At 34.1% G+C, this 26,764-nt stretch overlaps 3 protein-coding genes across 3 annotated transcripts; 1 reads left to right on the plus strand and 2 right to left on the minus strand.

The window, feature by feature from the left end:
• The first annotated feature begins 13,995 nt into the window (after positions 1-13,995).
• Positions 13,996-18,317, plus strand: LOC104100604 (probable phospholipid hydroperoxide glutathione peroxidase). The gene is made up of 6 exons (XM_009607871.4): positions 13,996-14,298; positions 15,263-15,339; positions 17,343-17,404; positions 17,593-17,711; positions 17,872-18,039; positions 18,126-18,317. Exons 1-6 carry the CDS (start codon positions 14,059-14,061, stop codon positions 18,156-18,158), a joined length of 699 nt encoding a protein of 232 aa, XP_009606166.1. The 5' UTR covers positions 13,996-14,058; the 3' UTR covers positions 18,159-18,317.
• A 393-nt stretch (positions 18,318-18,710) lies between these two features.
• LOC104100611 (putative ripening-related protein 2) lies at positions 18,711-19,175 on the minus strand. Its single transcript, XM_009607880.3, has one exon. The coding sequence runs from the start codon at positions 19,173-19,175 to the stop codon at positions 18,711-18,713; it is 465 nt and encodes a 154-aa protein (XP_009606175.3).
• A 2,281-nt stretch (positions 19,176-21,456) lies between these two features.
• On the minus strand, positions 21,457-21,930 carry LOC104100605 (putative ripening-related protein 2). The gene has a single exon (XM_009607872.4). The coding sequence runs from the start codon at positions 21,928-21,930 to the stop codon at positions 21,457-21,459; it is 474 nt and encodes a 157-aa protein (XP_009606167.2).
• Between the last annotated feature and the right edge of the window lie 4,834 nt (positions 21,931-26,764).

Consider the following 26,764-nt stretch of genomic DNA (forward strand, 5'->3'; position numbering starts at 1 on the left):
GATTGGGTTAGGTCAGCGTACACACTAGGGGTGGCAAACGAACGGATCGGGTCAGATACTGGACGAGTCAAAAACGAATAATGTAAAAATGGATAAATTATCCGATCCAATCCATATTAATATGAATAGACAATGGGTTAACCGGTGAATAATACGGTTATCTATATTACCTATGACTTCTTGAATATGATCACTTTTGGAAGAATTTTTAAGTCTCCAAACTTGAGGAACCCTCAATTTGCCTTTTTACAAATGTAAAAGTTAAGCCATTAGTTATCCATTTTCTAAGTAGATAATATTGTTCTTATCCATATTTGACCCATTTTTAAAAGGTTCATTATCCAACTCATTTTTTAGCTAATAATATGAATGAATAATTATTTTTTTCCTATCCATTTTGCCACCATAGTACGCACTATTTTCCCCTGACATTATTTGTGAAATTATACTGAATTATCATTGTACACCTAAGCTAGTCCGAGTGGTAGAAACAAAAACTAATAAGAAACTTATGAAATCTCAAATGAAATTAAATCGGCCTTCCAGAATCAGATGACGGCAGCAGAAATGGTTCAACAATCCAAAACGAAGTATAATTAGACTAATTCAATTTTAATTTCCTAAACCGTCTCTCCATTGTTGGAATTCAGTTTGGACAATATTTATAAATTATAACTCTATCTATATTGTCTGAACAGGTGGAAAACAGTAGACTGTCTTTTAGTGCCTTAAACGTTCCTTCATCGAAATCTTTGAAAGTTTCTAGAAGATTTATAACCTGGATGTGCTTCCTTATTTTAAAAAGATTTTTTTTACAAAAATACTTTCCTTTGTCTAATCAATTTAAAATCACTTTTCAGCGGCAATCAAAATTTTGTCAAACTTTTAAAAAATAATTTTAAAAGTATTTTTTTAAAATATTTTTTAAAAGAAGTTACTTTTACTTTTTTTTCTTTCGAAAAGCTTGATCGAATATATTAACTTTGGATAAAAATATTTTTTGACCAAAAGAAGCACGGTCACTATTAACCAATTAAGTTACAAAAAGAACAGAACTTTGACAATAAAATATGAACCCAATTAATTGGATTATTTTATGTAGGCCCCAGCGCACAATATTTTATTATCATATACAAGTTCAAAGCATATACCTTCACATCATTGCTTACGTGAGTTAAAAGAAAAGGCAAAAAACATCTAGTCTAGATAATGAGCCACAAATGTCACGAGAAAAACTTTCTTTCACCACTATTATTACCATTTGTCTCTAGACAATTTTGAATAAAGATCTCGACCGTAAATGTAATAAGCCAAAGTTACTTGAAATAATTTGATCATATTCTACGAAAATACACCAATCTATAAGCGCAACAATGACAAAAATATTTTTTGGTGTCATATGATACTAATTTGTGAAAAAACAAATTAACTAAACATATAAATTAAATTTCTAGAAAATAATATATATATATATATATATATATATATATATATATATATATATATATATATATACACACACATATACATACAGGAACGAAGTTAAAAGAAGGTAAGTAGGTTCAATTGGATCCTCTTAGCAGGAAAATTGTAAATGAGGCAGAAAGAAATATGAAATATTAAATCTCCTTGATGTCACACCTCCTTTTTCCCGAGTCGATATGGATATAGAGTTTTTTCAATTAAAGTGACATTATTTGAAATTATATTATTTATTTGATCAGAATCGCCACTTAGAATAATTATTATGGTGTCCCAAGTCACCGGTTTATTTTAAATCCCAAATCGAAAAAATTGACTCTTATTTATGGTCCGCGAATACAGAAGACCGGGTAAGGAATTCTGTTAACTCGGGAGAAGGTGTGAGGCACTCCCAAGTTCCGTGGTTTTAGCACGGTCGCTCAACTATTAACAATTAGCCTAAATATCTGATTTGTTATATGTTTAAAACATATTATGCATTTTACCTTTGACCGCTTTTAATTATTGACTTAACCACTTTTTAGTATTTATGGAGCTATTTTTGAACAAGTTACGAAGTCGTACACTTGTCGTTTTGGTACACATTTCAAACCGCGCTACGTGAAACGCACCCGTGATTTACAACATGTTTATTTTAAGTATTATTTGAAGTTGTGGTCAAGTCGCGTGAAACGCGCACTTGAATTGGGGTTTACGTATTATGACTGTGCCACGGGAACCATACCCATAGTCACGATAATTTATTATTAATCGCGCCTAAAGCAAGCTACGATGTTCAAATATTATTCAATTACTAATTTTGAGATTATTGTAAGGTCATGAGGTAATGATATTATTGTGGAGGAAATGAAGTAAATTAATTATGAAAAAGTTGGCTAGCTTATAAATGTTTATTTGTTTTTGGTCCTGGGCAACAATTAGCCCATAGATACGCCGTGGAAGTCCAATTAAAGTCTTACACCAATCATGGCCCAACATAATCTCTTATAATTTTACTGCTAATAAATATTTGAAACTAGACTAAATTTATGGTAGGAATAGATAGATACATGCAGAACCAATTTAGTCACTAAGATAGGAGATCAAAATGAAACTAAAGCATGCTAAAATGGAAAACGATTACTTCATTGAATAAACAAGAAAAGTAACAAACTAATACATATTCATCAATGAGATTAACCATATGAACTATCAAAAAGGACAATAAATTAATCTTAACAAATACTCAACATGAGAACAAATTAATCTTAGCACACTCAGATGCAAACTCGACCATATCATACTCAAAGTTAAATTAAATCAGAGTGACCGAGAACATTAATGAGAAAACAAAATAGAAAGAGAAGTGACCATTTGTATTGATGAATGTGAATTTAAATTACAACCACTCAATTATCGGATAGCTCTCAACTGGACCCTTCGGACCGTAGAAAACTCGAGCGGAAAATCTCAACTTGCAACCTCAATTGACCTTGCAAAACCGACGATTTAGTGGCTATTTTTGGAGCTTTTTTTTTTTTTAAAGTTAATAATGGCTAAAAAGTGGTCAAGCGCTGGTGGCTTTGGGATGGTGAAACTGCTGGTTTTTTTCGAAAGAAAGACGAAGAAAGAATGACACGTATAGAATTGTCCTTAGCGTAGAAGAAGCAAAAATATTTTTCTCCAAATCCCTCCCCTCTCTTTTTTCCTTTTTCTCCCCTTTTTTTCCTCACATTTCTCTTCTATTTATAGAAAACACTTCGGAATTTTTTCAGATTTATTTTTATTTTTTAATTAAAAAGAATTTCAACTTCCCATTTTTTTTTTTTTTTTTTAAAATAATAATTCCCCACTTCCCTTTACTTTTATTTTTTAATTTCTCACTTTTTTACTTTATTTATATTTAAATTCCCACTTTTTTTACTTTTTTTTAATTTCCATTTATTTTACTTTTCTTTTCTTTTTATTTCCACTTTCTTTCACTTTTGTTTTTAAAACCTTTCAGCTACCTTTACTATTATTTTTTAATTCCAACTTTCTTTTACTTTTTATTTTTTAAATTTTCACATTCTTTTACTTTTATTTTTTTAATTTTGCAGTTTCTTTTTCTTTTTATTAAATAATTTCCACCTACTTTTACTTTTACTTTTTAATTCTATACTTCTACTTTTCCTATTTTTTATTCAAATCGGAAAATTTAAAAAACATATTTAATTTTTTTTTAATTTTTGTATTTTAAAATAAAGATAAAAATAAAAATAAAAATAATATTAATAGTAATAATTGACCTTTTAAATTATTTTAAATTTTTACCCTATATATAAAAAAAATATAACAAAGCTAAAAAATATATATATTAAATTTCTAAAAATATTTACACAGTAGAAAGTGATAAAAATTCAAATATAGTAAAAAATTAGATGGTCACAGCTGTCCCTCTTTGCTTGGAAACATGAAGAGTTTTCAGGCAAAGACTAGGTGAACCATGTGACTAATTTTTGACCAAATCGTTATTCAAAAGGAAAAAAAATAAAAGATAGGGTGCAACCGAGTCCTCATTTTGGACAACCTACATATCTCGAGTTATAGGGGAGCAGGTTGCGTGTAGTTCAAGGAGAATGGTGGAATGATGAGTTGAGGAGTCGAGTGAGGTTCCGGTCCGCGGTCCTGCTATTATATCAAAATAAAAAAGAAACTATACAAGCCTATCAGTTATGAGTTACAAGATTCTTATCTATGAGTCTTCTGAAACTTGATCTTTAGTCTTGACTGGTTCTTCATGCAGACTCTGATCTAAACCTTGATGCTCGCTAGCTATAGGTTCTAGTACATTGTTCTATAGCTTCTTCTAATCAAAGCGGGACTCCAACGCTCATGGCTTCAGTCATGTCTTGAGCATTCCACATCTTTTCAACTGCTTTTGCATGCATTTTGGATTCAATTATTTTTTTCTTTTCTTTTATTCTGAATTGAGACTTCTTCTTTTGGTCATCTCGAACCATATGCCTCGAGATAAAACCTACGTAGACACCAAAACAAACAAACAAACTAAATTTTTCTGCCCCAGTTTGCACTAAGAAAATTTCGTGAGTTATTATAACAAAATTCTAAACTACTTATTTATTGAAAGCAATAAAAGGTCGGGAGTGGTGTACCCCAAAAAAGTCATGTTTTGTTTTTGGGATAGTGTTCCTTTATTGTTCAAAGGATGTCTCAACTAAGGATTGATTTACCTTATGTTGTAAAAATATGGCCAAGGAATGGGATACCTTATATTGGCAAAGATATCAGAGAGTGGTGTACCCTGCATTTAAGATCAAATCAACTAGAGAGTGAATACCCTATGTTGGAAAAAAGACTAGATAGTGGAGACCCCATGTCTAAAATAAATCAACTAGGGAGTGGAGACCCTATGTTGGGAAAACAATTAGGGAGTGGATACCCTATGTCCAAAATAACTTCAACGAGAGAGTGGAGACCCTATGTTGGAAAAGACGACTAGGGAGTGGAGACCCTATGTCTAAAATAAAATTAATTAGGGAATAGAGACCCTATATTGGAAAAGAGACTAGGGAATGGAGACCCTATGTCTAAAATAAAATCAACTAGGGAGTGGAGACCCTATGTTGGAAAAGGAGACTAGGGAGTGGAGACCCTATGTCCAAAATAACTTCAACTAGAGAGTTGAGACACTATGTTGGAAACGCGACTAGGGAGTGGAGACCCTATGTCTAAAATATCATCAACTAGGGAGTGGAGACGCTATGTTGGAAAAGAGACTAGGGAGTGGAGACCCTATGCCTAAAATAAAATCAACTAGGGAGTGAAGATCCTATGTCTAAAATAAAAACAACTAGGGAGTGGAGACCTTATGTTGGAAAAGAGACAAGGGAGTGGAGACCCTATGTCTAAAATAAATCAACTAGGGAGTTGAGACCCTATGTTGGGAAAAAGATTAGGGAGTGGATACCCTATGTCCAAAATAACTTCAACTAGAGAGTAGAGACCCTATGTTGGAAAAGACGACTAGGGAGTGGAGACCCTATGTCTAAAATAAAATTAATTAGGGAATAGAGACCATATATTGGAAAAGAGACTAGAGAATGGAGACCCTATGTCTTAAATAAAATCAACTAGAGAGTGGAGACCCTATGTTGGAAAAGGAGACTAGGGAGTGGAGACCCTATGTCCAAAATAACTTCAACTAGAGAGTTGAGACACTATGTTGGAAACGCGACTAGGGAGTGGAGACCCTATGTCTAAAATAACTTCAACTAGGGAGTGAAGACCCTATGTTAGAAAACAGACTAGGGAGTGGAGACCCTATGTCTAAAATAAAATCAACTAGGGAGTGGAGACCCTATGTTGGAAAAGGCGACTAGGGAGTGGAGACCCTATGTCTAAAATAAAATCAACTAGAGAGTGGAGACCATATGTTGGAAATGAGACCAAGGAGAGGAGACCCTATGTCTAAAATAAAATCAACTAGGGAGTGGTGACCCTATATTAGAAAAGAGACTAGAGAGTGGAGACCCTATGTTGGAAAAGCGACAAGAGAGTGGAGACCCCATGTCTAAAATAATCATCAACTAGGGAGTGGAGACCCTATGTTGGAAAAGCAGACTAGTGAGTGGAGACCCTATGTCTAAAAATATCAACTAGGGAGTGGAGACGCTATGTCTAAAATAAAATCGAATAGGGAGTGGAGATCCTATGTCTAAAAACATCATCAACTAGGGAGTGGAGACCCTATGTTAGAAAAGCGACTAGGGAGTCGAGACCCTATGTCTAAAATAAAATCAACTAGGGAATGGAGACCCTATGTTGGAAAAGCATACTAGGGAGTGTAAACCCTATGTCTAAAATAAAATAAACTAGGGAGTGGAGACCCTATATTAGAAAAGCGACTAGGGAATTGAGACCCTATGTCTAAAATAAAATCAAATAGGGAGTGGAGACCCTATGTTGGAAAAGAGACTAGGGAGTGGAGACCCTATGTCTAAAAATAAAATCAACTAGGGAGCGGAGATCCTATGTTGGAAAATGCAGCTAGGGATTGGAGACCCTATACTAACATGATTTTGAATTTTCTTTATTTTCTTTCTTTTCATTATCATTTTTTTAAAATTTTGTTGTTAAGAGAATGAGTAAAATGCGGGAAAGAGTTTGGAGAAGACTTCCCTTTTGGAGTTGTTGTTGTTGCAGAGCTGTTTCTAACTCCCCCGCGATTTTTTCTTCTTCCTTTTTTTGGGGGGTTGCACCTGCTTCTTGCAAGGTTGCTTTTGGATTGCACCCTTTCCTATTTGTTTCAAACAAAGAACAATTGTTAGTTTCAAACGGTGGTTGGTTTTTTGGCCTTGAGTGTTTCAGTCACTTGATCTTGGCCGACTTCTTTGATGACATTTTTGCATTTGCAACTGGTTATTTCCTGAATATCGATTTCACTTCTGGTCCCGGAGAACCTTTGGCTTTTCCAAACCTTGCCATAACGGTTGGTCACGTGGGGCCTAACTTTTTCAATCTTTGGTTTTCCTTTGTGGGCATTTGACATTCTTTCTTCCAAGGCTTTCAATTTCAGAGCGTTGGGAAACCTTTGGCTTTTTCACACTTTTCCATGACGGTTAGCCACGTGGGACTACACCTTTTCAATTTCATTTCGCCCTCATAGGCACTTTAATTTGATTTTCATCTTTTGAGAGCTTTATGATTTCGAAGCATCGACAACTATGGCCAGTCGGGGTCAACTTGATGCCATTGCCGAGGCTGGGTGCCTTTTGCATATATTAGCTTGTATCAAATGAAGGCACTGTAAATCAGTCTTGCCATCCCTTCTTTGCCTTAGTTTTTGAACAGAGTTAGACCGAAAAAGATTCAAAGAAAAATAAATAATGGAATGGACAAATGAATTTAGACAAAAGGTATCCCTTTCGGGGAAAAGGAAGAAGGACTTATCTGGATTACATGCGGACTTCAATGAACATGCCATGCCTTTTGGACTGGATACCAGATCTTTGTAAACCGTCCGACTCTCAGAAATTGATCACAACTTTTGCCTCGAAACTAAGAACCTTGCCCAGGACTGTGTCGATGCCAGTGACTGTGAGGATCCTCTTTTTCGATCAGTGGCGCCCTTTACGGGTTTTTGCTAGATAACATCTCTCATTTCTCTTCTCACCATCGCCTTATAGTGCTCTTTGTGAGTTTTCACTAACAAGACTCTCTCATTTTTAATTTCTCTGTTTACCGTCGCCTTACGGTGCCCGTGAGGGTTTTTACCAATAAGACTCTCTCATTCTATTTCTCTCATTTTGATTGTAACATCTCCAAGCGGTTGTATCCTTCAATTCTTGAATATTCTCGCTGGTTGATCGGAAGGACTTGAAAGGATTTGGGTAAAAAGGATTTGGATTGAATTACAACTTTGGAACCTTTCGGGCGAAACCATCGCCGAACCATTATAACTTTTGCCCCATTTTCAACTTTTGGGGGAAATGTGGATTTTTATTTTGGTGTGACTGAACCCCAGAGAGAGGCTGCCTACGTATCATTTCGGAATCAAGTCGAACGTAGTTCAAGCAACATGAACTGTTTTGATTTTGTTTTTCTTCTGTTTTGTTTTCTTTTCTCTTTTTTTTTTACTTTCCTTTTCCTCTCTTTTTTTCATTTTCTTTTGTCTCTATTTTTTTTTCTTTTTTCTTCTTTTTGTTTTCAATAACACTTTCAGATTCCAAAGAGGGTAGTCAAAGAAAAGGTAACCGACTCAAAGGATTTGCAAAGGGTTGATAGTGTTTAGGTAGTGAGAAGAAAACCTTCGGCATCCCAATGAGAGAGCATTAAATCTGCGTAAAAGGGTCAAACATAATACCTTTTGACCGCGTCTGTATTGACAGTCGACACGGAGACATTTCTTTCAATATCTCCCAAATACAACGCTCCCTTTTGGCACTACTCTTGTTACAATGTATGGACCTTTCCAATCTGGAGCTAATTTTCCTTTAGTGGTTCCGAGTCTTTGTTTTATTTCCTTAAACTTATCTTCATTGCATTCTGATTCTTGATTAATTATTTCGAAGTCTGACAGCTTTTAGGACCTGGGCATGAAGTCCGCAAGCATGTCATGCTATTGAAATCTGCATTTAAAAGAACTGAAAAAGGAATAAGAGAAGTGACAGAATTAAGAAGAGATATTCATGGAAAATGAAATATTAATTTCATTCGATTTTTTTTTTGATTTTTTTTTTGAATTTTAAAGATAGAAGGGTTTACATCGGAAAGTAAGACAATAAAGTAAAACATCCAGATCTCACCCTGAGATAATCAGGACGCAAAAATGATAGCAAGACTGGCTACCGAGACTCCCGTCTGATGGGGAAATTTTAGGCTTGGCGACCGTTTTTTGGCTTTTCTTCTGTTTTGCCAATGGCTGCAATGGCCTTCAGTGCCAGATCAAATTCCCCATCTTCACAAATCATTCTGACCACTGGCCCATTGGTGTGAGTAGGCAGAGGATTGTTCATCATATTATGAGCCTCTTCGTCCCGAAGAACGATTCTTTCAACTTCAATCAAGTCTTCAACTTCCCTCTTAAGGGTCCAACAGTCCTTCATACTGTATCCCACTATTCCAGAGTGGTATTCACATCTAGCATCAGCTCGGTGTGAAGGGAACTCAGGGTTCAGCCGGTTCAGGGCCACTGGCTACAGCAGACCTAGCCCGATTAGCTTTTGAAACAAACATGAATATGATTCACCAATAGGGGTGAACTGATTCCTTCAGAGGGGCTCTCTTGGGCGAGTATTGTAATGGGAAACATTTGGTTGGGGATTATATGGAGCTTGGTAGGGACGGACATTTCTGGGAGGTGGAGCTCGGTTTTGTGTATAATATTGTGGCCACGTATAAGGTTGTGTGTTCATCACCGCATAGGGAGGCGGTGCCACGACATAAGAAGTATCTTGATGGGGATAATAGTTTTGTGGGACCTTAGGAAGCATATATGATTGTCTGAATGACCTGAGGGCCCCCTTCGAGCTCGAAACCATCATGGCTCCCTCTTCTCTCCCATTTTTGTTCATCAAAACCCCCCCGAACCATTCATAATGGCCTGTGATGTGGCCTTAAAGGCAACATGACTCAAGATTCAGCCCGGTTTCGATCATCTCCCCAATTTTGATAGTCTCGGCGAACGGATTACCCATAGAGGACATCATGTTCTAGAAGTAATCCGCCTATCTGGCTTTTGGAAAACCGTAGCCATTTATGCTTCGTCCATTTGAGGCTTAACCCTGGCGGCTTGCTCGCGCCATTTGACAGCATATTCACAAAAATATTCCGCGGGTTTCTTTGTCAAACTGGACACAGAGTTCTCTTTTTGAATTTTTCATTCTTGTTTTTTTTTTCCTTTGTATTTTTTTCTCTCTTTGTTTTCTTTGTTATTTTTGTCACTCTTTTCTTTCCTTTTCACTCAATTTTTTTTTCGATTTATTTTTTCATTCAATTTGTTTATGGCTATGATCGAATCCGATGGGGATTGCCTACGTATCATGACGCCGCATGAATCAGATCTTGCGTAGTTCATTAAAATCAGAAATAAAATAGATAAACTAACTTTTTTTTTTACTCATATACAAATAATACGACAAAATCTCCTAGCAACGAAAATATTTTCAATTGTTTTTTTCGATTTCGATTTTTGTTTTTGGGAATTGGTGAAAGAAAGACTTCTAAAGAAGAAAGAAAATATTTTTGGATTTTGATTTATTTTTTTTATAAATTTCAAAAGAAAGAAAATATTTTTTTGGATTTTGATTTTTTTTTTTTGAATTTTGGGAGAAAGACTTCTAAAAATAAAGGTAGAAAATATTTTTTTGGATTTTGATTTGATTTGTTTTCTATTATCGAATGAAAGACTTCTACAAAGAAAATATTTTTTGGTTTAAAGTTTTTTTTTTATTTGTTTGGATTTTCTAAGAAAAGACTCCTAAAGAAGGAATTAAAGGAAAATATATTTTGGATTTTTTTTAAAAGAAGATTGGGGGCCGAAACCGATGAGGTTTGCCTACGTATCTCACATCCGGTAAGAATCAGACCAGCGTAGTTCGGTCAGAAAAGCATGACCTTTTTTTGAAAATATTTGGCGTATTTTGAAATTTTTTTTCTTCAAAATGTCGGTAGAGTTTTGGGATTTTCAAATGCCTGAATTTTCAAAAATCGAGTAAATTTCTATCTCTTGCCTCACTCTTATTTTTTCTTGATTTTCTTTCCCTAATATAGAAGTCGGTCAACATGCAAGCCGAAATAAATAAATGTACAAGTAGCACGTAATAATGCATCAGGATGGTTTTTTTATTTGGGTACACCTGTCCTAGACGGACCCAACCCCTGTGTTGAGTCCCTAAAGTCAAATGCACATGATGCAAACAAACGTATCTACTAGAGATCCGACATGAGGTTATGTCATTCTAAGTTTAAATCGTGGGTGTATTGTTCTAGACCTGGCTTACCCGAGCGGACAACTCGGGGGGGGGAGCGTACTGGGAATACAGAAGCTTCACCGGCTTTGCAACTTGTCTGATCCTCATCCTAAAATTAGGGCATGACTCTAACAGAAAAGAAGCCACGCAAAGCGCACGCTTCCCAGAAGATTTAGAAGACTCGGAGAGAAGAAAGGTTTTCGTAACAGTTTATATACAGTTCACGGCAATATGAAAGCGGTAAGGAGCGACAATTAGCACATTAGGCTCAAACACGTAAAAAAATCAGATAATAAACAAAAGCCAAGTATAAAAGTCATCTACGCTCGAATTCTGAACCCTGAACCAGAAGTTCTGGGTTCGTTTCTCCAGCGGAGTCGTCAGAGCTGTCACACCTCCTTTTTTCCAAGGGGATATGGGATATGGAGTTTTTCCAATTAAATTGACATTATTTGAAATTATATTATTTATTTGATCAGAATCGCCACTTGGAATAATTATTATGGTGTCCCAAGTCACCGGTTTATTTTAAATCCCAAATCGAAAAAATTGACTCTTATTTATGGTCCGCGAATACAGAAGACCGGGTAAGGAATTCTGTTAACCCGGGAGAAGGTGTGAGGCACTCCCAAGTTCCGTGGTTTTAGCACGGTCGCTCAACTATTAATAATTAGCCTAAATATCTGATTTGTTATATGTTTAAAACATATTGTGCATTTTACCTTTGACCGCTTTTAATTATTGACTTAACCACTTTTTAGTATTTATGGAGCTATTTTTGAACAAGTTACGAAGTCGTACACTTGTCGTTTTGGTACACATTTCAAACCGCGCTACGTGAAACGCACCCGTGATTTACAACATATTTATTTTAAGTATTATTTGAAGTTGTGGTCAAGTCGCGTGAAACGCGCACTTGAATTGGGGTTTACGTATTATGACTGTGCCACGGGAACCGTACCCATAGTCACGATGATTTATTATTAATCGCGCCTAAAGCAAGCTACGATGTTCAAATATTATTCAATTACTAATTTTGAGATTATTGTAAGGTCATGAGGTAATGATATTATTGTGGAGGAAATGAAGTAAATTAATTATGAAAAAGTTGGCTAGCTTGTAAATGTTTATTTGTTTTTGGTCCTGGGCAACAATTAGCCCATAGATACGCCGTGGAAGTCCAATTAAAGTCTTACACCAATCATGGCCCAACATAATCTCTTATAATTTTACTGCTAATAAATATTTGAAACTAGACTAAATTTATGGTAGGAATAGATAGATACAGGCAGAACCAATTTAGTCACTAAGATAGGAGATCAAAATGAAACTAAAGCATGCTAAAATGGAAAGCGATTACTTCATTGAATAAACAAGAAAAGTAACAAACTAATACATATTCATCAATGAGATTAACCATATGAACTATCAAAAAGGACAATAAATTAATCTTAGCACACTCAGATGCAAACTCGACCATATCATACTCAAAGTTAAATTAAATCAGAGTGACCGAGAACATTAATGAGAAAACAAAATAGAAAGAGAAGTGACCCTTTGTATTGATGAATGTGGATTTAAATTACAACCACTCAATTATCGGATAGCTCTCAACTGGACCCTTCGGACCGTAGAAAACTCGAACGGAAAATCTCAACTTGCAACCTCAATTGACCTTGCAAAACCGACGATTTAGTGGCTATTTTTGGAGCTTTTTTTTTTTTTTTTAAGTTAATAATGGCTCAAAAGTGGTCAAGCGCTGGTGGCTTTGGGGTGGTAAAACTGCTGGTTTTTTTCGAAAGAAAGACGAAGAAAGAATGACACGAATAGAATTGTCCTTAGCGTAGAAGAAGCAAAAATATTTTTCTCCAAATCCCTCCCCTCTCTTTTTTCCTTTTTCTCCCCTTTTTTTCCTCACATTTCTCTTTTATTTATAGAAAACACTTCGGAATTTTTTCAGATTTATTTTTATTTTTTAATTAAAAAGAATTTCAACTTCCCATTTTCCTTTTTTTTATTTTAAAAATAATAATTCCCCACTTCCCTTTATTTTTATTTTTTAATTTCTCACTTTTTTACTTTATTTATATTTAAATTCTCACTTTTTTTACTTTTTTTTAATTTCCATTTATTTTACTTTTCTTTTCTTTTTATTTCCACTTTCTTTCACTTTTGTTTTTAAAACCTTTCAGCTACCTTTACTATTATTTTTTAATTCCAACTTTCTTTTACTTTTTATTTTTTAAATTTTCACATTCTTTTACTTTTATTTTTTTAATTTTGCAGTTTCTTTTACTTTTTATTAAATAATTTCCACCTACTTTTACTTTTACTTTTTAATTCTATACTTCTACTTTTCCTATTTTTTATTCAAATCGGAACATTTAAAAAACATATTTAATTTTTTTTTAATTTTTGTATTTTAAAATAAAGATAACAAAATAAAAAAAATATTAATAGTAATAATTGACCTTTTAAATTACTTTTAATTTTTATCCTATATATAAAAAAAATGTAACAAAGCTAAAAAATATATATTAAATTTTTAAAAATATTTACACAGTAGTATGTGATAAAAATTCAAATATAGTCAAAAATTAGGTGCTCACACTTGATATATAAGGGAATATCTAAATTCAGTATTATAAGAGAATATAAGAAAACTAAAGTATGTTTAGAACTTTGTATGTCTAAATTCAGTATTTTTAGTTGTTTACGTTAGTATAACAGTAACTATAAGATATTGACATTCTAACTTAATTTTTTCGAGATACACTTCTAATTTTAGAAACTCATTTTCTAAACAAATTAATACATCCAATAAATGGAATCAAATATTGGATATTCATAAAATCATTTCGTTAGGGATTGAGGTCTGATTAATTGATCTTGACAATCAATATCAATATATTTATTTTTACTATTATTATTATTATATTATTATTATATGAAAGTCCAATGACGAACGTGTTCACCTAATATTCTGCCTCGTGTCACTTTCTGCTCGTGTCACGTGTCAAACCGTGTCCTTATCTCTGTATGCAATGTCCACACACGGTTTTAAGTTTAAGATATTTGACCTTAGAAAGCATCTTCTGAAAAATCTATAAATTCATATACGCTAATGCTTAATTTTGCAACTCGTGTTCTCATACCAAGAAAAAATCTCAGTTTCCTTAGGCAATTTTCTTTGATTCTAAAACCAACCCATTTCAATTCTGTGTCTACTCCTCCGATTCCAACAGTTATTTCCAATTCTATTGTTTCCGCTAAGAGATTTGAGTTGTTTTGTTTAAGATCAGATTATAGTACCATGGCCAGCCAATCTAGCAAGCCTCAATCTATTTATGACTTCACTGTCAAGGTCAGCACTTTTACTTTGTTATAATTTTGGGGTTTTCCCTAAATTATTTTTTTATAAATAGAAATCTTGTTTCTGTTTGTTTTATTAGTCTCTGAATTAAAAAATTGGGTATGTGGCATCATTTTCTCGGTTTGTAAGTGATCGAACATTGTTTTGTTATAGAAATGAATCACCACAGTAAGAAAATATGAGAAAGATTATTCATTTTTGTTTTCTTTTGTGTAAAGGTTGCTCATTTTTGTTTTCATTTATGTTTTTGTTTAATTTTTTGGTCTATGAATTAGGGGTTTTGAGTTCTGAGGCATGTTCATTTTTTTTATTCGTTTATGAGTTTGATGTAAAGAGAGAGTCCTTGTTGTATTTGGGATAACTTGTTAAATGAATGAGGTTGAGAACCTTCGAACCTTCTTAGTGCCAGAGGAAAAAAGATAATGGTCAGAGCATAATTTGTGATGTGTGGATTTGACGCACGTTACAGATTGAACAAATCAGGGAGGGGGGGGGGGGTTCCATTGAATTTCGAACTTAGAAGTGGAAGGTGTAAACTTAGAAGGAAGCCTTGGTGTAACTGAAAAGTTGCCTCCATGTGACCAGGAGGTCACGGGTTTGAGCTGTCTAAACAGTCTCTTACAGAAATGCAGGTTAAGGTTGCGTAGACCCTGACCACAAGACCTTCTCCGGACCCCGCACCTAGCGGGCGCTTAGTGCATCGGGCTGCCCTTTTAGAAGGTGTAGACTTGTGATATATGGTATCCATTTGGGGCTAGCAGCAAACTAAGGCGTGTTGCAGTATTTGTTATCCAAACTTGGGGTTTGTTTTCGTTTCATTATAGTAAAAGAATTGGTTTTAAGTGTTTTTTCATTTATATAACTAAGGTTGAGAGTATTGTTTCTCAGGATAATACAGTTTAAGTTGTAATCTTGATAAGATTTTGTATTATTGAACTTCATTTGATTTTTACAGGATGCTAAGGGTAATGATGTTGATCTCAGCATTTACAAGGGAAAGGTCCTTATCATTGTCAATGTTGCATCACAGTGGTATGTATTAGCTTCATAGTTTTCTTACTCATTATACGTTTGAGACCTCTTTCTATGGTTTTATTTGCTCGTTGTAGTTGTGAAGTCCCCACATGTTGGTTTCCGTAGAATTGACTGAAAGTATCCCTACCAGATGTCCACATTGGAATTGGTCTTTAATCGATCAAGTGAAAGAATGCATACCAATTATTTAACTTCTACTTATTTGTAAATGTGTTTTGATACTCAGAATTCTGATGGTGTATGAGTACCATTCTGTTGATCTAGTGCATTTTGTGGATCTTTAATCTGTTATATTTCCATATGTCTGCTGTCATATCAACTTAGCGTGGTCTGTTTTTTCAGTGTTCAATTGAACATCAACTCAGTCTTTTGTCAGATGGAGGCTCTGAGAAATTATACTAAAAGCTTATCATCCGAGACGTTCTTATTGGACAAGGCATTCCTTTCCCCTTCCCCATACTGAAAATATTGTGTATGTGGCCAACTATAAAAACTGATTGATAGAACGAGGTGATGGAACGTTTCTAGATTGGATATGAGCATCTGACATTGATCTGCTGTATTTTGAGAGGGTTATTGATCGACTTCCTGATGGGAGACATACACATTCTTACTTTGCTTGGTTTAAAGAAATCTGATAAGTACTAGAGTATTTGTTTTAGGTCAAATACATCGACGGCCCCTTAAAGTTGTCCGCACTTTTCACTTAGACACTCTATCTTAAATCCGTTCCATTTGAACATTTCAACCAAGTCTTTACTGTGTCATTTAGGTGCAATATGCTGACATGACAAGGCAAGTGTTTCTCACATTTTCCAAGCGCGTGAAATCATTCCAAAAAACAAACTCCACATACTTCTTGTCGGAAAATGTACAGCTTCTGCCAGAAAATTTTCCGACCATCTTCTTAGCCCATTTGTTTTTAGATTTGTTCACACCAATACAATTGTATCCTTCCTTAGATATGGGCACAATATCACCACCTTTAAATCTGGCCACCATCATAAAGTTCTCATTTTTCCTCTCACTTTGAAGATCTGGTTGGCTGCTGCAATTCTGGCCGTAAAAGTAGCAGCGTCCCTACCTGCCTACCTCATCTTCTCCATTATCTTCCACCATGGGATGGAACGAACAAGAACTGTGACAAGAGCCCTCTCATTTTCACTCGTTCGGCGAAATTTTATTTTTTCCGACTAAGTTTCATTTTAATCTCAACAGTTAAATGTGACTTGAATCAGATCCGGCTAGATTCGAGCCGATCTGACCGGAAATAACAAGTTTTTGGCGACCCTTTTGCATTGGTGTCTTCTTCTACTCGTTTTTTCTTTTTATTTTTGTCTACAGATTATAGATCTAAAAACATATGGTGAAACTCCACCATCTTTTAATCCGGTCGGATTTTATTTCTGGTAACTTTGTGGTTTTGTCGGGATTTTCGTTTTTCCGGTAACCATCATGCTTATGTTCATTGATTTTTATGATTGAGTCCCATCTTTGGTACATTTAGATTGGTTTTGTTTTCACTACCCTCAACTATTGCATTATATTCTGTCTGTTTGCCAATGATTTTATTGGTCGTTTGCTGCTGCATTTTGAAGGGGGAAAAAATGGCCAGGGATCACTGGGGAAGATGACAGACAGGTGGCGTTAATGTAAAATACACGTGTTTTTGTCTTATTCATCACTCTGGCTCCTTTTGTGTTTGGCTGCCTAAGAATTTTGTGTTCAAATGGAACGGACTTAAGATAAAGTGTCTAAGTGAAAAGTGTAGACAACTTTAAGGGGCTGTCGATGTATTTGGCCTTTTTCTTACTAACCACAAATAACAAGTTGATGTGCAGCTTCAGATAAAATGTTCTGTTTATTTCTTGTTAGTTCAGTCTTATGGTGAAATCTACTGTGAATAGTTGGAAAGAGTATTCATTATAGTTATGATATCATTCTGTTATGATGTTTAACATATGCTGACAATCAACAATTGATTTCATCTTCTGATGCAGTGGCCTGACTAATTCAAACTACACTGACATGACCGAGATATACAAGAAGTACAAGGATCAAGGTTTGTTTTCAGTTCTCCTAAATTTGATGCTGATCGAACGAACTAATGTCAGAAAACACTCCTCTTGATCTAGTCCGAAGCAATGGAGGCACTTATCCAGACCCCCTTCACGTTGCAAAGAAAACTTAATAAAATACTTGCGTTATGTTAAGTTCAGCGTGCTGATATATCCTCCCCTTGTCACATAGGTCTGGAGATTCTTGCATTCCCTTGCAACCAGTTCGGTGGACAGGAGCCTGGAAGCATTGAAGAGATCCAGAACATGGTTTGCACTCGCTTCAAGGCCGAGTACCCCATATTTGATAAGGTTGCAACAGCACTAATACTTTTTTCTTCTAGTCGTGCATATCATTTCATTTTTCCATATCTGTGTAGCACATATCCTCATTCAAAAATGCTACAAGTTCCTAGATCGAAAAACACAAGAAACAAGTAGTATGTATTAACTCCTTAGCTTAATGATTTAGGTTGATGTGAATGGTGATAATGCTGCTCCACTGTATAAGTTCTTGAAATCAAGCAAAGGTGGGTTCTTTGGGGATAGTATCAAGTGGAACTTCTCCAAATTCCTTGTTGACAAAGAAGGAAACGTCGTCGATCGCTACTCTCCAACCACTACTCCAGCTAGCATGGAGGTAAGTATCCACCAGCCTCCTCTCCTATAGTTATCTTTCCTTGTTAAGAGTGTAGCTGATGAAGTTTTCTGCCTTTGTTTTTGTAGAAGGATATCAAGAAACTTTTGGGGGTTGCTTAAGCTCTGGATTTGTCTGCATCTGCATTCCTCTACTAGAAATAATGACAGACTACTATAGTGAATAAGTTGTATGTTGATGTAATTTGCTTCCTGTTTTGCCACTACTTTGTTCAGCTGCTTGTACAATGTCAATATTCAATACATTTCCAGTGACAAGTATTATATGTCTTTACTATAGACATTCCAAATTTAGCCTTTATCTAATGTTGAGAAGAAGTAAGAATATTTGGCCTCGGTATTATATTAGATCAAAGAAACCAGTAAAAACAGATAGTTACTAATGTAAAATTTAGTTCAAACAGCTGCATACAAATCCATATTCTTTTGACAGAGAAGCAACAAAAGGAACAAGTACTATTATTCGAGTTTAACTTCTTTACGGCAGTGTAAAACAACATTTACATATTAAGTCACATAAAAGATAACGACGGGTTAACCGTCCTTATTATTGTGATAGCAGATTAAGGCAACTATATGAGCCTTGCTATCAGAGTATTTCAGATACTTATTAAAATAAAAGCCATACCAAGAAAACCATTGATATCAAATTCATTAATCAGACCAGAAAACTTCAAGCCTACCCCATTCTTTCTTAGGCACACCTAAAGCTTTCCACACTGCTTCAGAAGCATCCACAATATTATTTCTACATCCTCTACTTGTGTCACATTCATCAACAACCATAGCTTTTGTACTCTTCCCATTTGCATAAATTGTTATCTTTTCAAAACATCTTTTCCCTTTACTGTACCATCCAGTTGATAAAGCCACAATTGGAATAGAATTATCGTAATATTTGCCACTACATTCTGAAGGACCTCCTCCTCCGCCACCTTTTCGAAAGTCATTGATCGTTAAAATAGCCTTTGTACGACCAAAAACTGCAAGTGAAAATTTCCCTTCTTTTGCATCTGGCGCCCTGTGCCTTTGAGCTTCAACAGTTAATGTATTACTACAAGCTATGAAAATAAGGATCAAGAAAGCAACAAAATGAAGTAGGGTAAAGTAAGTTCCCATGTTCATTGTTGCACTTAGTTTCATCCTAAATGTTTGAAAATATTGTTTAACTTAGTGTTTTTTCTTTGTGGTGAAGAGCTGATATAATAACTTTGCTATTTATAGAACGATTTGCCGGCCCAAGTCCCAACAACATGATTTTTATTATAGTGGTGGTCATGTAAATCCAAACCGTGGAACACAATGGGGTAAAAATACTAAGTAACGGTACAAGAAAAATAACAATGTCTGCGACTATGAAATTTTGGCTTGATAGGTACAAATAAAATATGTTGCGACTGTACTGTTTGTTTTGTAGATGTGACATCTTTGAAATTTTAGGTGGTTAATTTTTACATGTAGTAATTTCTTTTTGCTCTAAAAAAAGTAAAGTAGATTTTTACCCCTATATCTTTGATGGCTAATTACGTTTAATGTTTTATTTATGTCTCATGCGAGCCGCCACAGTTACATTTTGCGGCAAGCGGTGTTATGTGATACCTTTTCGGCAAGCGGTGTTATGTGATACCTTTTCGTCGAATATGTATATGTAGTATACAAAACAAAAAAATATTAGGTATAAATATAAAAAAATCGCTTGTTATTATAGTGATTTATTCACTTGTTTATTTTTCAAATGTTGACATCGCTTACCAAAAATTCTTTGAACGCCACTAAATGCAAGGCTGTCTTAAAGTTCTCTTTGTCTAGAAAGAAAGGATTATTTGAAGTTACCACCGAAGTATTTTAGACCTAAAAGTCAACTTTTTTGTAAGAGCAGTCGATATGTGTATCAGTCTATTGAAGAGCAAAATTAAATGGTTACCTGATTAACCGATCGATTCTCAAATCAAATTATAGAGCAAATCATAATTATATTACTAAATATTCGATTATTTTTCCAATGTAGAAACGATCAACACAAGTGATGAATCCACGAATTAAAGGTTGCGAGTGCACTAAAATTGTACACAAATCATATCGTCTGAATCGACAGCAACACCGGTCATCGGTAATAACGAAATATGTTAATCAATCCTCCTTTTCAAGAGGGAAACGTACCTTTTTGGAAAATTATAGAATTTTATAAACGATATGTTTGCAGAAAATGAGAAAATATATAGATTTGAACAGCATGCATTAGCAATTGACTTAGAGAAAATTTACCTGCATCGGTGTTTACATTGTTAACTTAATTATCATGATTAAGTGTATGTGCGAACATATGTCATGCATTTATTGACATATTCTATACAAATATTTATTTGGTATAAATACTCGATGCAGATAAGTTTTTACGTGATTCCTTCTAACCGATTCACTGCTTATTCAAATAAACTTTTTGTTTTGAAAACTCTTTCTAACTGACATATAGTGTCACTAATCACGTCTTTTTTTTTTCTTTTGAACAAGTGTTCTAAATCCAAAAATTTGTACTTTTATTTGAGTTTCTAAAATAAAGCTACAGATTTTGGCTGGTGTGACTTTCCGGCGTCAATCTGGATTAGTCAGGCAGAGGCAAATATCGATATCGAGTGAGAAATAAAATATAAAAAGTTAAAAGCTTTGATCCTGCAATTATTACCGGCAAGGTGGGTCAGATTAACAACGAAATTAAAAGAAACTGCTAAACAAATTGGGTCAACAGATATTTGAAGGAGTCCACTTAAGTAATTGGTAACCACTATGTTGAGTTGTTGACTGTAAGAGCATAGAGGCATCTTCTAAGTCAAAATAATATGTACAAGTGAATAGAAACAAGTGATATTGTATCTTTTTTTTTGTTTGTCTCGGACCAATATTATTGAGTTTTCATCAGATAACCTTATGAATTACTCTAGTTATTATTGTTCTCTTGCAAACACTGCAACTTTTATCTGCCGGTCAGATGGTCTAACGAGAGAAATGAAAGTGATTGACACAAGAGCTCCTATAAGTGTTTGTGTCAGAGAAGCGATTCTGGGACGAATTTGCATTTATACGTTTGGAAAATCATGAAAAATAGGATGTGGGCTCAAATTAAGAAACCAAGTATAAATGGATAATTACTAATGTTTAAATTTAGTTCAAACAGCTTCATACGCATCCATAAGAGTAGCAAGAAAAAAGTGTTATTATTGGACATACTGATAATGTAAAAACTCTTTACACTGTAGTGTACATAAGCCAAATCCTTTTTATTGCGACAGCGTAACAAGATTAAGGCAAAGTAAGCCTTGCAAACAGTTTATTATTGAAATGAAAGCTAAGGAGGAAGACTTTATTATCTTTGCAAATATAACCATACAAAAGATTAAATTGATTAATCAGACCAGAAGATTTCAAGCCAACCCCAGTCTTTTTTAGGAACACCCAAAGCTTTCCACACAGCTTCAGAAGCATCCACAATATTATTTCTACATCCTCTACTTGTGTCACATTCGTCAACAACCATTGCTTTTGTACTCTTCCCATTTGCATAAATTGTTATCTTATCAAAACATCGTCTCCCTTTATTGTACCATCCAGTTGATAAAGCCACAATTGGAATAGAATTATCGTAATATTTGCCACTACATTCTGAAGGACCCCATCCTTCACCACCTTTTCGAAAGTCATTGATAGTTAAAATAGCCTTTGTACGACCAGAAACTGCAAGTGAAAATTTCCCTTCTTTTGTATCTGGCGCCCTGTGCCTTTGAGCTTCAACAACTAATGTGTTACTACAAGCCATGGAAATAAGGATCAAGAAAGCAACAAAATGAGCTAGACTTAGGTAATTAATCCCCTTGCTCATTGTTGCACTAATTAGTTTCATATAAGGTGTTTGAGAATTTTGTTAATTTGGTGTTTATCCTTTTTTGTGTGGTGAGGAGATGATATAATTGCTTTGCTATTTATAGAACGATTGCCGGCCCAACGAACATGATTTTTACTAGGGACCTTTTTTTTTTTTTTTTTTTGTATATATACGAGATTTTAAACTTATTTACCTGGTTTTGTCTAAGTTTTCATATTTACATAAAGTAACTAAAGTTTTTTACAAAATATATACAAATTCGGTCGCAGTCTACAGTTTATGTACAACTTAAATACATATTTTTTACACAGAATCCGGTTAAAAACTATAATTTACATATAGTTTATATACAACTTGTATACAATTATGTAAGTTGTAGATATTTTGTATACTGTTTCTACACTCGACATACAAGATATATACAATTTGTTTATGTCTTCTTTTTTCGTGGTTCGATATGAAATTCCAACCAAGACCACCTCGAATCTTCATCAAATTCTCTCAAAATTGAGATATAAACTCCAAATAGTATTCCCATCACTTGCAACAACACCCAATCCAAACAAATAACGATTAAATCAAACCCAATTTTTGAATTAAAAGCTTTGAAGTTTCTTAATGGTTGTCAATGGAGTTTAAATTCAAATCTTTATGCTTAGTTTAATCAATGCATAAAAATCTTTATACTGAGTTTAATCAATATTTGTGCCATGCCCAATGCATGTGCCAATGGTTTAATCTCTTCATTAATCAATATAATGCAAAACTTTGGACCATTTTTATCGATGGGAGAGTAATAAAGTTGTGCCAGCTATGTTCTTAGTTATTTTTTGTTACTGATTGTAGGATTTCCATGTCTTCTCTTCATTCATGACTTTTTAAGATCGAAACTTGTTGTTCTATATATTTTGGGTGTACAATGGGGGTGGGTAGATACCTGAAGGATTAAGATTGGTTGTCAATTAAAGCCCTATAACTGAGGGATATTAACTTATCAATAAAATGTATACAGCAACAGCAACACAATATAATTTCACTAGTGGGGTTTGGGGAGGGTAGTGTATACGCAGTCCTTAGCCCTGTCCTCTGGGGTAGAGAGGCTGTTTCCGATAGATCTTCGGCTCCCTCCCTCCAAGAACTCTCCACCTTGCTCTTGGGGTGACTCAACTCACAACCTCTTGGTTGGAAGTGGAGGGTGTTTACCACTGGAGCAACCCACTCTTGTCATCAATAAAATGTATATAATTGATAAATTATATATCAATTTGTAATTAAGTTAAAACCTAAACAGTGAAGGTAAATAAGTTTCTAACGTAGCACATATAGGTAAAAATCTCTTTTTACTATAGTGTTGGTCATGTAAATCCAAACCATGGAACATAATGGAGTAAAATACCAAGAAATTAACGCACAAGAAAATTAACAATGTCGAACTTCTACAACTAGGAAATAGTTTTGCATTTATTAGATAAACTAATCATACAAATAAAATATGTTGCAACTGTATTGTTTGTTTTGTAGATGTGACATTTTGGAATTTTAGTTTGTTAATTTTAACATCAAGTAATTTTTTTTTAAAATGAAAATATATTTTTACTCCCTTGTCTTTGAAAGCTAGCTAATTAGATACATCCGATGTCTCCTACGTACAAGGCTAGCTATCTTAATATTATTTTTCTTTAAGAAAGAAAGAATTACTTGGAAGAGCGGAAGATTATTTTAAAAGAAAGGATAATGTCTTAAAATTATTTTTACTCCCTTGTCTTTGAAAGCTAGCTAATTAGATATATCCGATGTCTCCTACGTACAAGGCTAGCTATCTTAAAATTATTTTTCTTTAAGAAAGAAAGGATTATTTTTCAAACTATTTCAGCGGAAGAGCGAAAGGCTCACCCAATTAATCTGTTATCAAAAGATCTACATCAAATATGGAGTAAATCATGATTTGATCGATGAATATCTGTTTCTTCTTTCAATGTAGAATCGATTAGCACCAAGCCACCAACTCATCGCACGTGAAAAAGAAGAGAAATTCAAGATTTCTAAATGAATTGTTAATCTAAACCAGGAAAGTTGCAATGCAGAACAGCAGAAGTATATACACACACAAGTATTTCTCAACGAATTTACTTTCTATATAATAGAAAATTCTAGTACAATTTTTAATTTTCAACTTTGCAACTTTATAAACCATAGTCATTTAGTAGAACATTATAACAACTACACAGTGGCGAATTCAGAAATTTCACAAAGCGTGTTCAAAATTTAATTTACACATAAAAAATAATATTTAACTTATATACACAATATAAGTTTTATATACACAGTATAATATTTCGATGAGGGATGTTCGATTGGCCACCCCTTCAATGTATGTAGCTACACCATCCCAGATACAACAAAACTAAATTAACAAAAAATAAATTGCTGAGCCATAGTATGGTTGTATCGATCGCGACAACAAGTCAGACATGTTATGCATGTCTCTAGCTATATGCAGTCATGGTGATGATACACAGAAACCTACCTACATACTCGATTTGTTCAAAGTAAGACAAATATGACACACATTATCTGATTTCGTCTACTACGAAGTATAACAAATAAGGAAATAAGCCAATTGTTCTTTGGCTAAGGTTTGAGATCTTTTAGCGGCACGCTTTCGTACTACCTTAAAAAGTAAAAATATTAGAATGCTAGCTAACCAGATCTCTGTTGCTACAAAAATCTGAATCTCTGCGATGAATCATTACGAATATATAGCTCTTTTTGAGTGACATGGTCAATAAAGAAAAATGCTGCAAATTATCTTTAATGTTATCAATAAACTTAGAAAAACCAAAAGTAGTTTCGTGAGCCATGCATGATTCCCAAGAGAAACTCAGAGAATTATAAAAGAGATTTTTACATTCTTAGTCACCAAACCCAAGCTTATAACTAGAATGAGTCATGTTGTTTTGTTGTATATCTTCTTACTGGTAACTAATTCAATTTTATTTTAATACATTTATTTTCTTTTGCTTGCCTTTGTCTGAGACAGATTTAGCAGTATTTTCTTACATTGGTCGTGTCAACGCGAAAAGAGAAAAATGGTTTAATGTTATTTGAGCAAATTCAAGCTTATTTCCCAGGGAGGCAGTCCTAGTAATTTTTATTATTGTCTTTATTGCTACTGTTTGTTGAAATTGTCAAAAGTCCCAGATCGGTAGATGACAATTTTGAATGAGAATTTCACTCTATAAAAGGAGGCCTAATGTTTAGGATTAAGGCACACCTCTCATTTGCCTTTTATCTTCTTAAGGCATTTGTATCTTCTCTCTTTAGTATTATTTCACTTGTAATTTTGGAGTGGAATAAAATATTGATTGTGTCCGAGGAAGTAGGCAAAATTGGCCGAACCTCGTAAATTCTGGTGTTCTTTTATTGTTGTCTTATTGTCTTGTTTATTATTTAGTGGTTGTCATAATTTTTGGTATAGTAGTTGTGACTCATTTACACTATATACATTTGGCTTCCGCAACACTGTTATCTTTTGCTTAGTTTATTCCCTCGTGTATAATATTTAGTACAAGAGGGCATAAACTTCACAGATGGTATGTATCACATTTGTTTAAGTGAGTTTGAAAAGACTATGTACGGGTTCTTCCTTGTAATCATATATTCCACCGTAAGTGTATATTTAAATGGATGGCTATAAACATGACATGTCCATATTGTCGTCATGATTATAGCCATCTTGTAGTTTAAGAGAGTTGTACTTGTTACCTCTAATAGTTTTTGATAAATTAATCATGATGGCTTGTGTTTATAAATTTACAAAGTCAAAACTCAAGAATCTAGTAAGTAGTTAAAAAAATGTAATCATTCGTGCAATTTTAATTTCGGGCATTTTTTTTTCAAATATTATAAAATTCGTGCAACTTTTTTTTTAAAAATGTGCACGTTATGTGCACATCTCAAAAAGGTTGAAGAAACTGCAGATCCCTATAAATTAAGTACTGAATTTGTTCGTCAAAAATAATGTGGAAAATGTAGGTAAGATAAGGAAGGGCACAAAAAATACTTACCGAGATGCATAACTTGTGACTCTTATTTCAGCAACGTTGGGCAAGCTCGACTACTTCGTTGGTTGAGAATGTCGGAAAGCATAGATACGGGTAAAAACTTACTCGTACCATATGTTTACACCAAATTAATAAAGACATGACATGTATTTGCCTATACATTTTTTTTACTAAACCATAATTAATTATTGCATATTTTGACCTCATTAAATCACTTAATAGTAGTAAGTTAATCTAGCTTGATGTAAACATCTGGTGCAAATAAGTTTTTACCGTGTGTGTTTAAGTGATATCTAAATCATTTTGAATTTCTCCATAGGCTTAATCACAGCCATAATACTCGACTAATTGGTTCAACCACATGGTTACATTACTGAATCTCTGCTTACTTTCTAAAGGAGTTTTACGGCCTCTAAAGAACTATAGTTAACTAGGTTTGGTAAGTACAATTGAAAAAAGGAATCAAAACAGTTTTATAATAAATTCTGGAAAAAAAGTTTTAAGTTCAAAGAATATTCACCAAAATGAGTTGGGACTCATCAAGAGTGTTACTTAAGTACTAAATTATCTTTCTTAATCCACTCATTTTCTTCATTAATTTCCCCCTTTTCTTTACTTAGTTCATCAGAGTAAATGCTAATTAACTCAACTTGCATGAGAGATGCATATACTGTTAAGTGATAAATGTGTGTATGAAAAACTTATTTTACATTCATTTATTTGGTATAATACTGAGTGATTTTTTTTTTTGGTTTTTCATTCAATGT

Source organism: Nicotiana tomentosiformis, chromosome 8 (assembly GCF_000390325.3).
Source record: "Nicotiana tomentosiformis chromosome 8, ASM39032v3, whole genome shotgun sequence".
Classification (NCBI taxonomy): domain Eukaryota; kingdom Viridiplantae; phylum Streptophyta; class Magnoliopsida; order Solanales; family Solanaceae; genus Nicotiana; species Nicotiana tomentosiformis.

What these genes read in the sequence shown, in the direction of transcription:
- LOC104100611 (XM_009607880.3), bottom strand. Translation starts at nt 19,175, where the DNA reads ATGGGAACTTACTTTACCCTACTTCATTTTGTTGCTTTCTTGATCCTT.
- LOC104100605 (XM_009607872.4), bottom strand. Translation starts at nt 21,930, where the DNA reads ATGAGCAAGGGGATTAATTACCTAAGTCTAGCTCATTTTGTTGCTTTC.
- LOC104100604 (XM_009607871.4), top strand. Translation starts at nt 14,059, where the DNA reads ATGCTTAATTTTGCAACTCGTGTTCTCATACCAAGAAAAAATCTCAGT. An exon ending in CAAGAAGTACAAGGATCAAG is followed by an intron (nt 17,405 to 17,592) that starts GTTTGTTTTCAG and finishes CTTGTCACATAG; the next exon opens with GTCTGGAGATTCTTGCATTC. An exon ending in AGTACCCCATATTTGATAAG is followed by an intron (nt 17,712 to 17,871) that starts GTTGCAACAGCA and finishes TTAATGATTTAG; the next exon opens with GTTGATGTGAATGGTGATAA.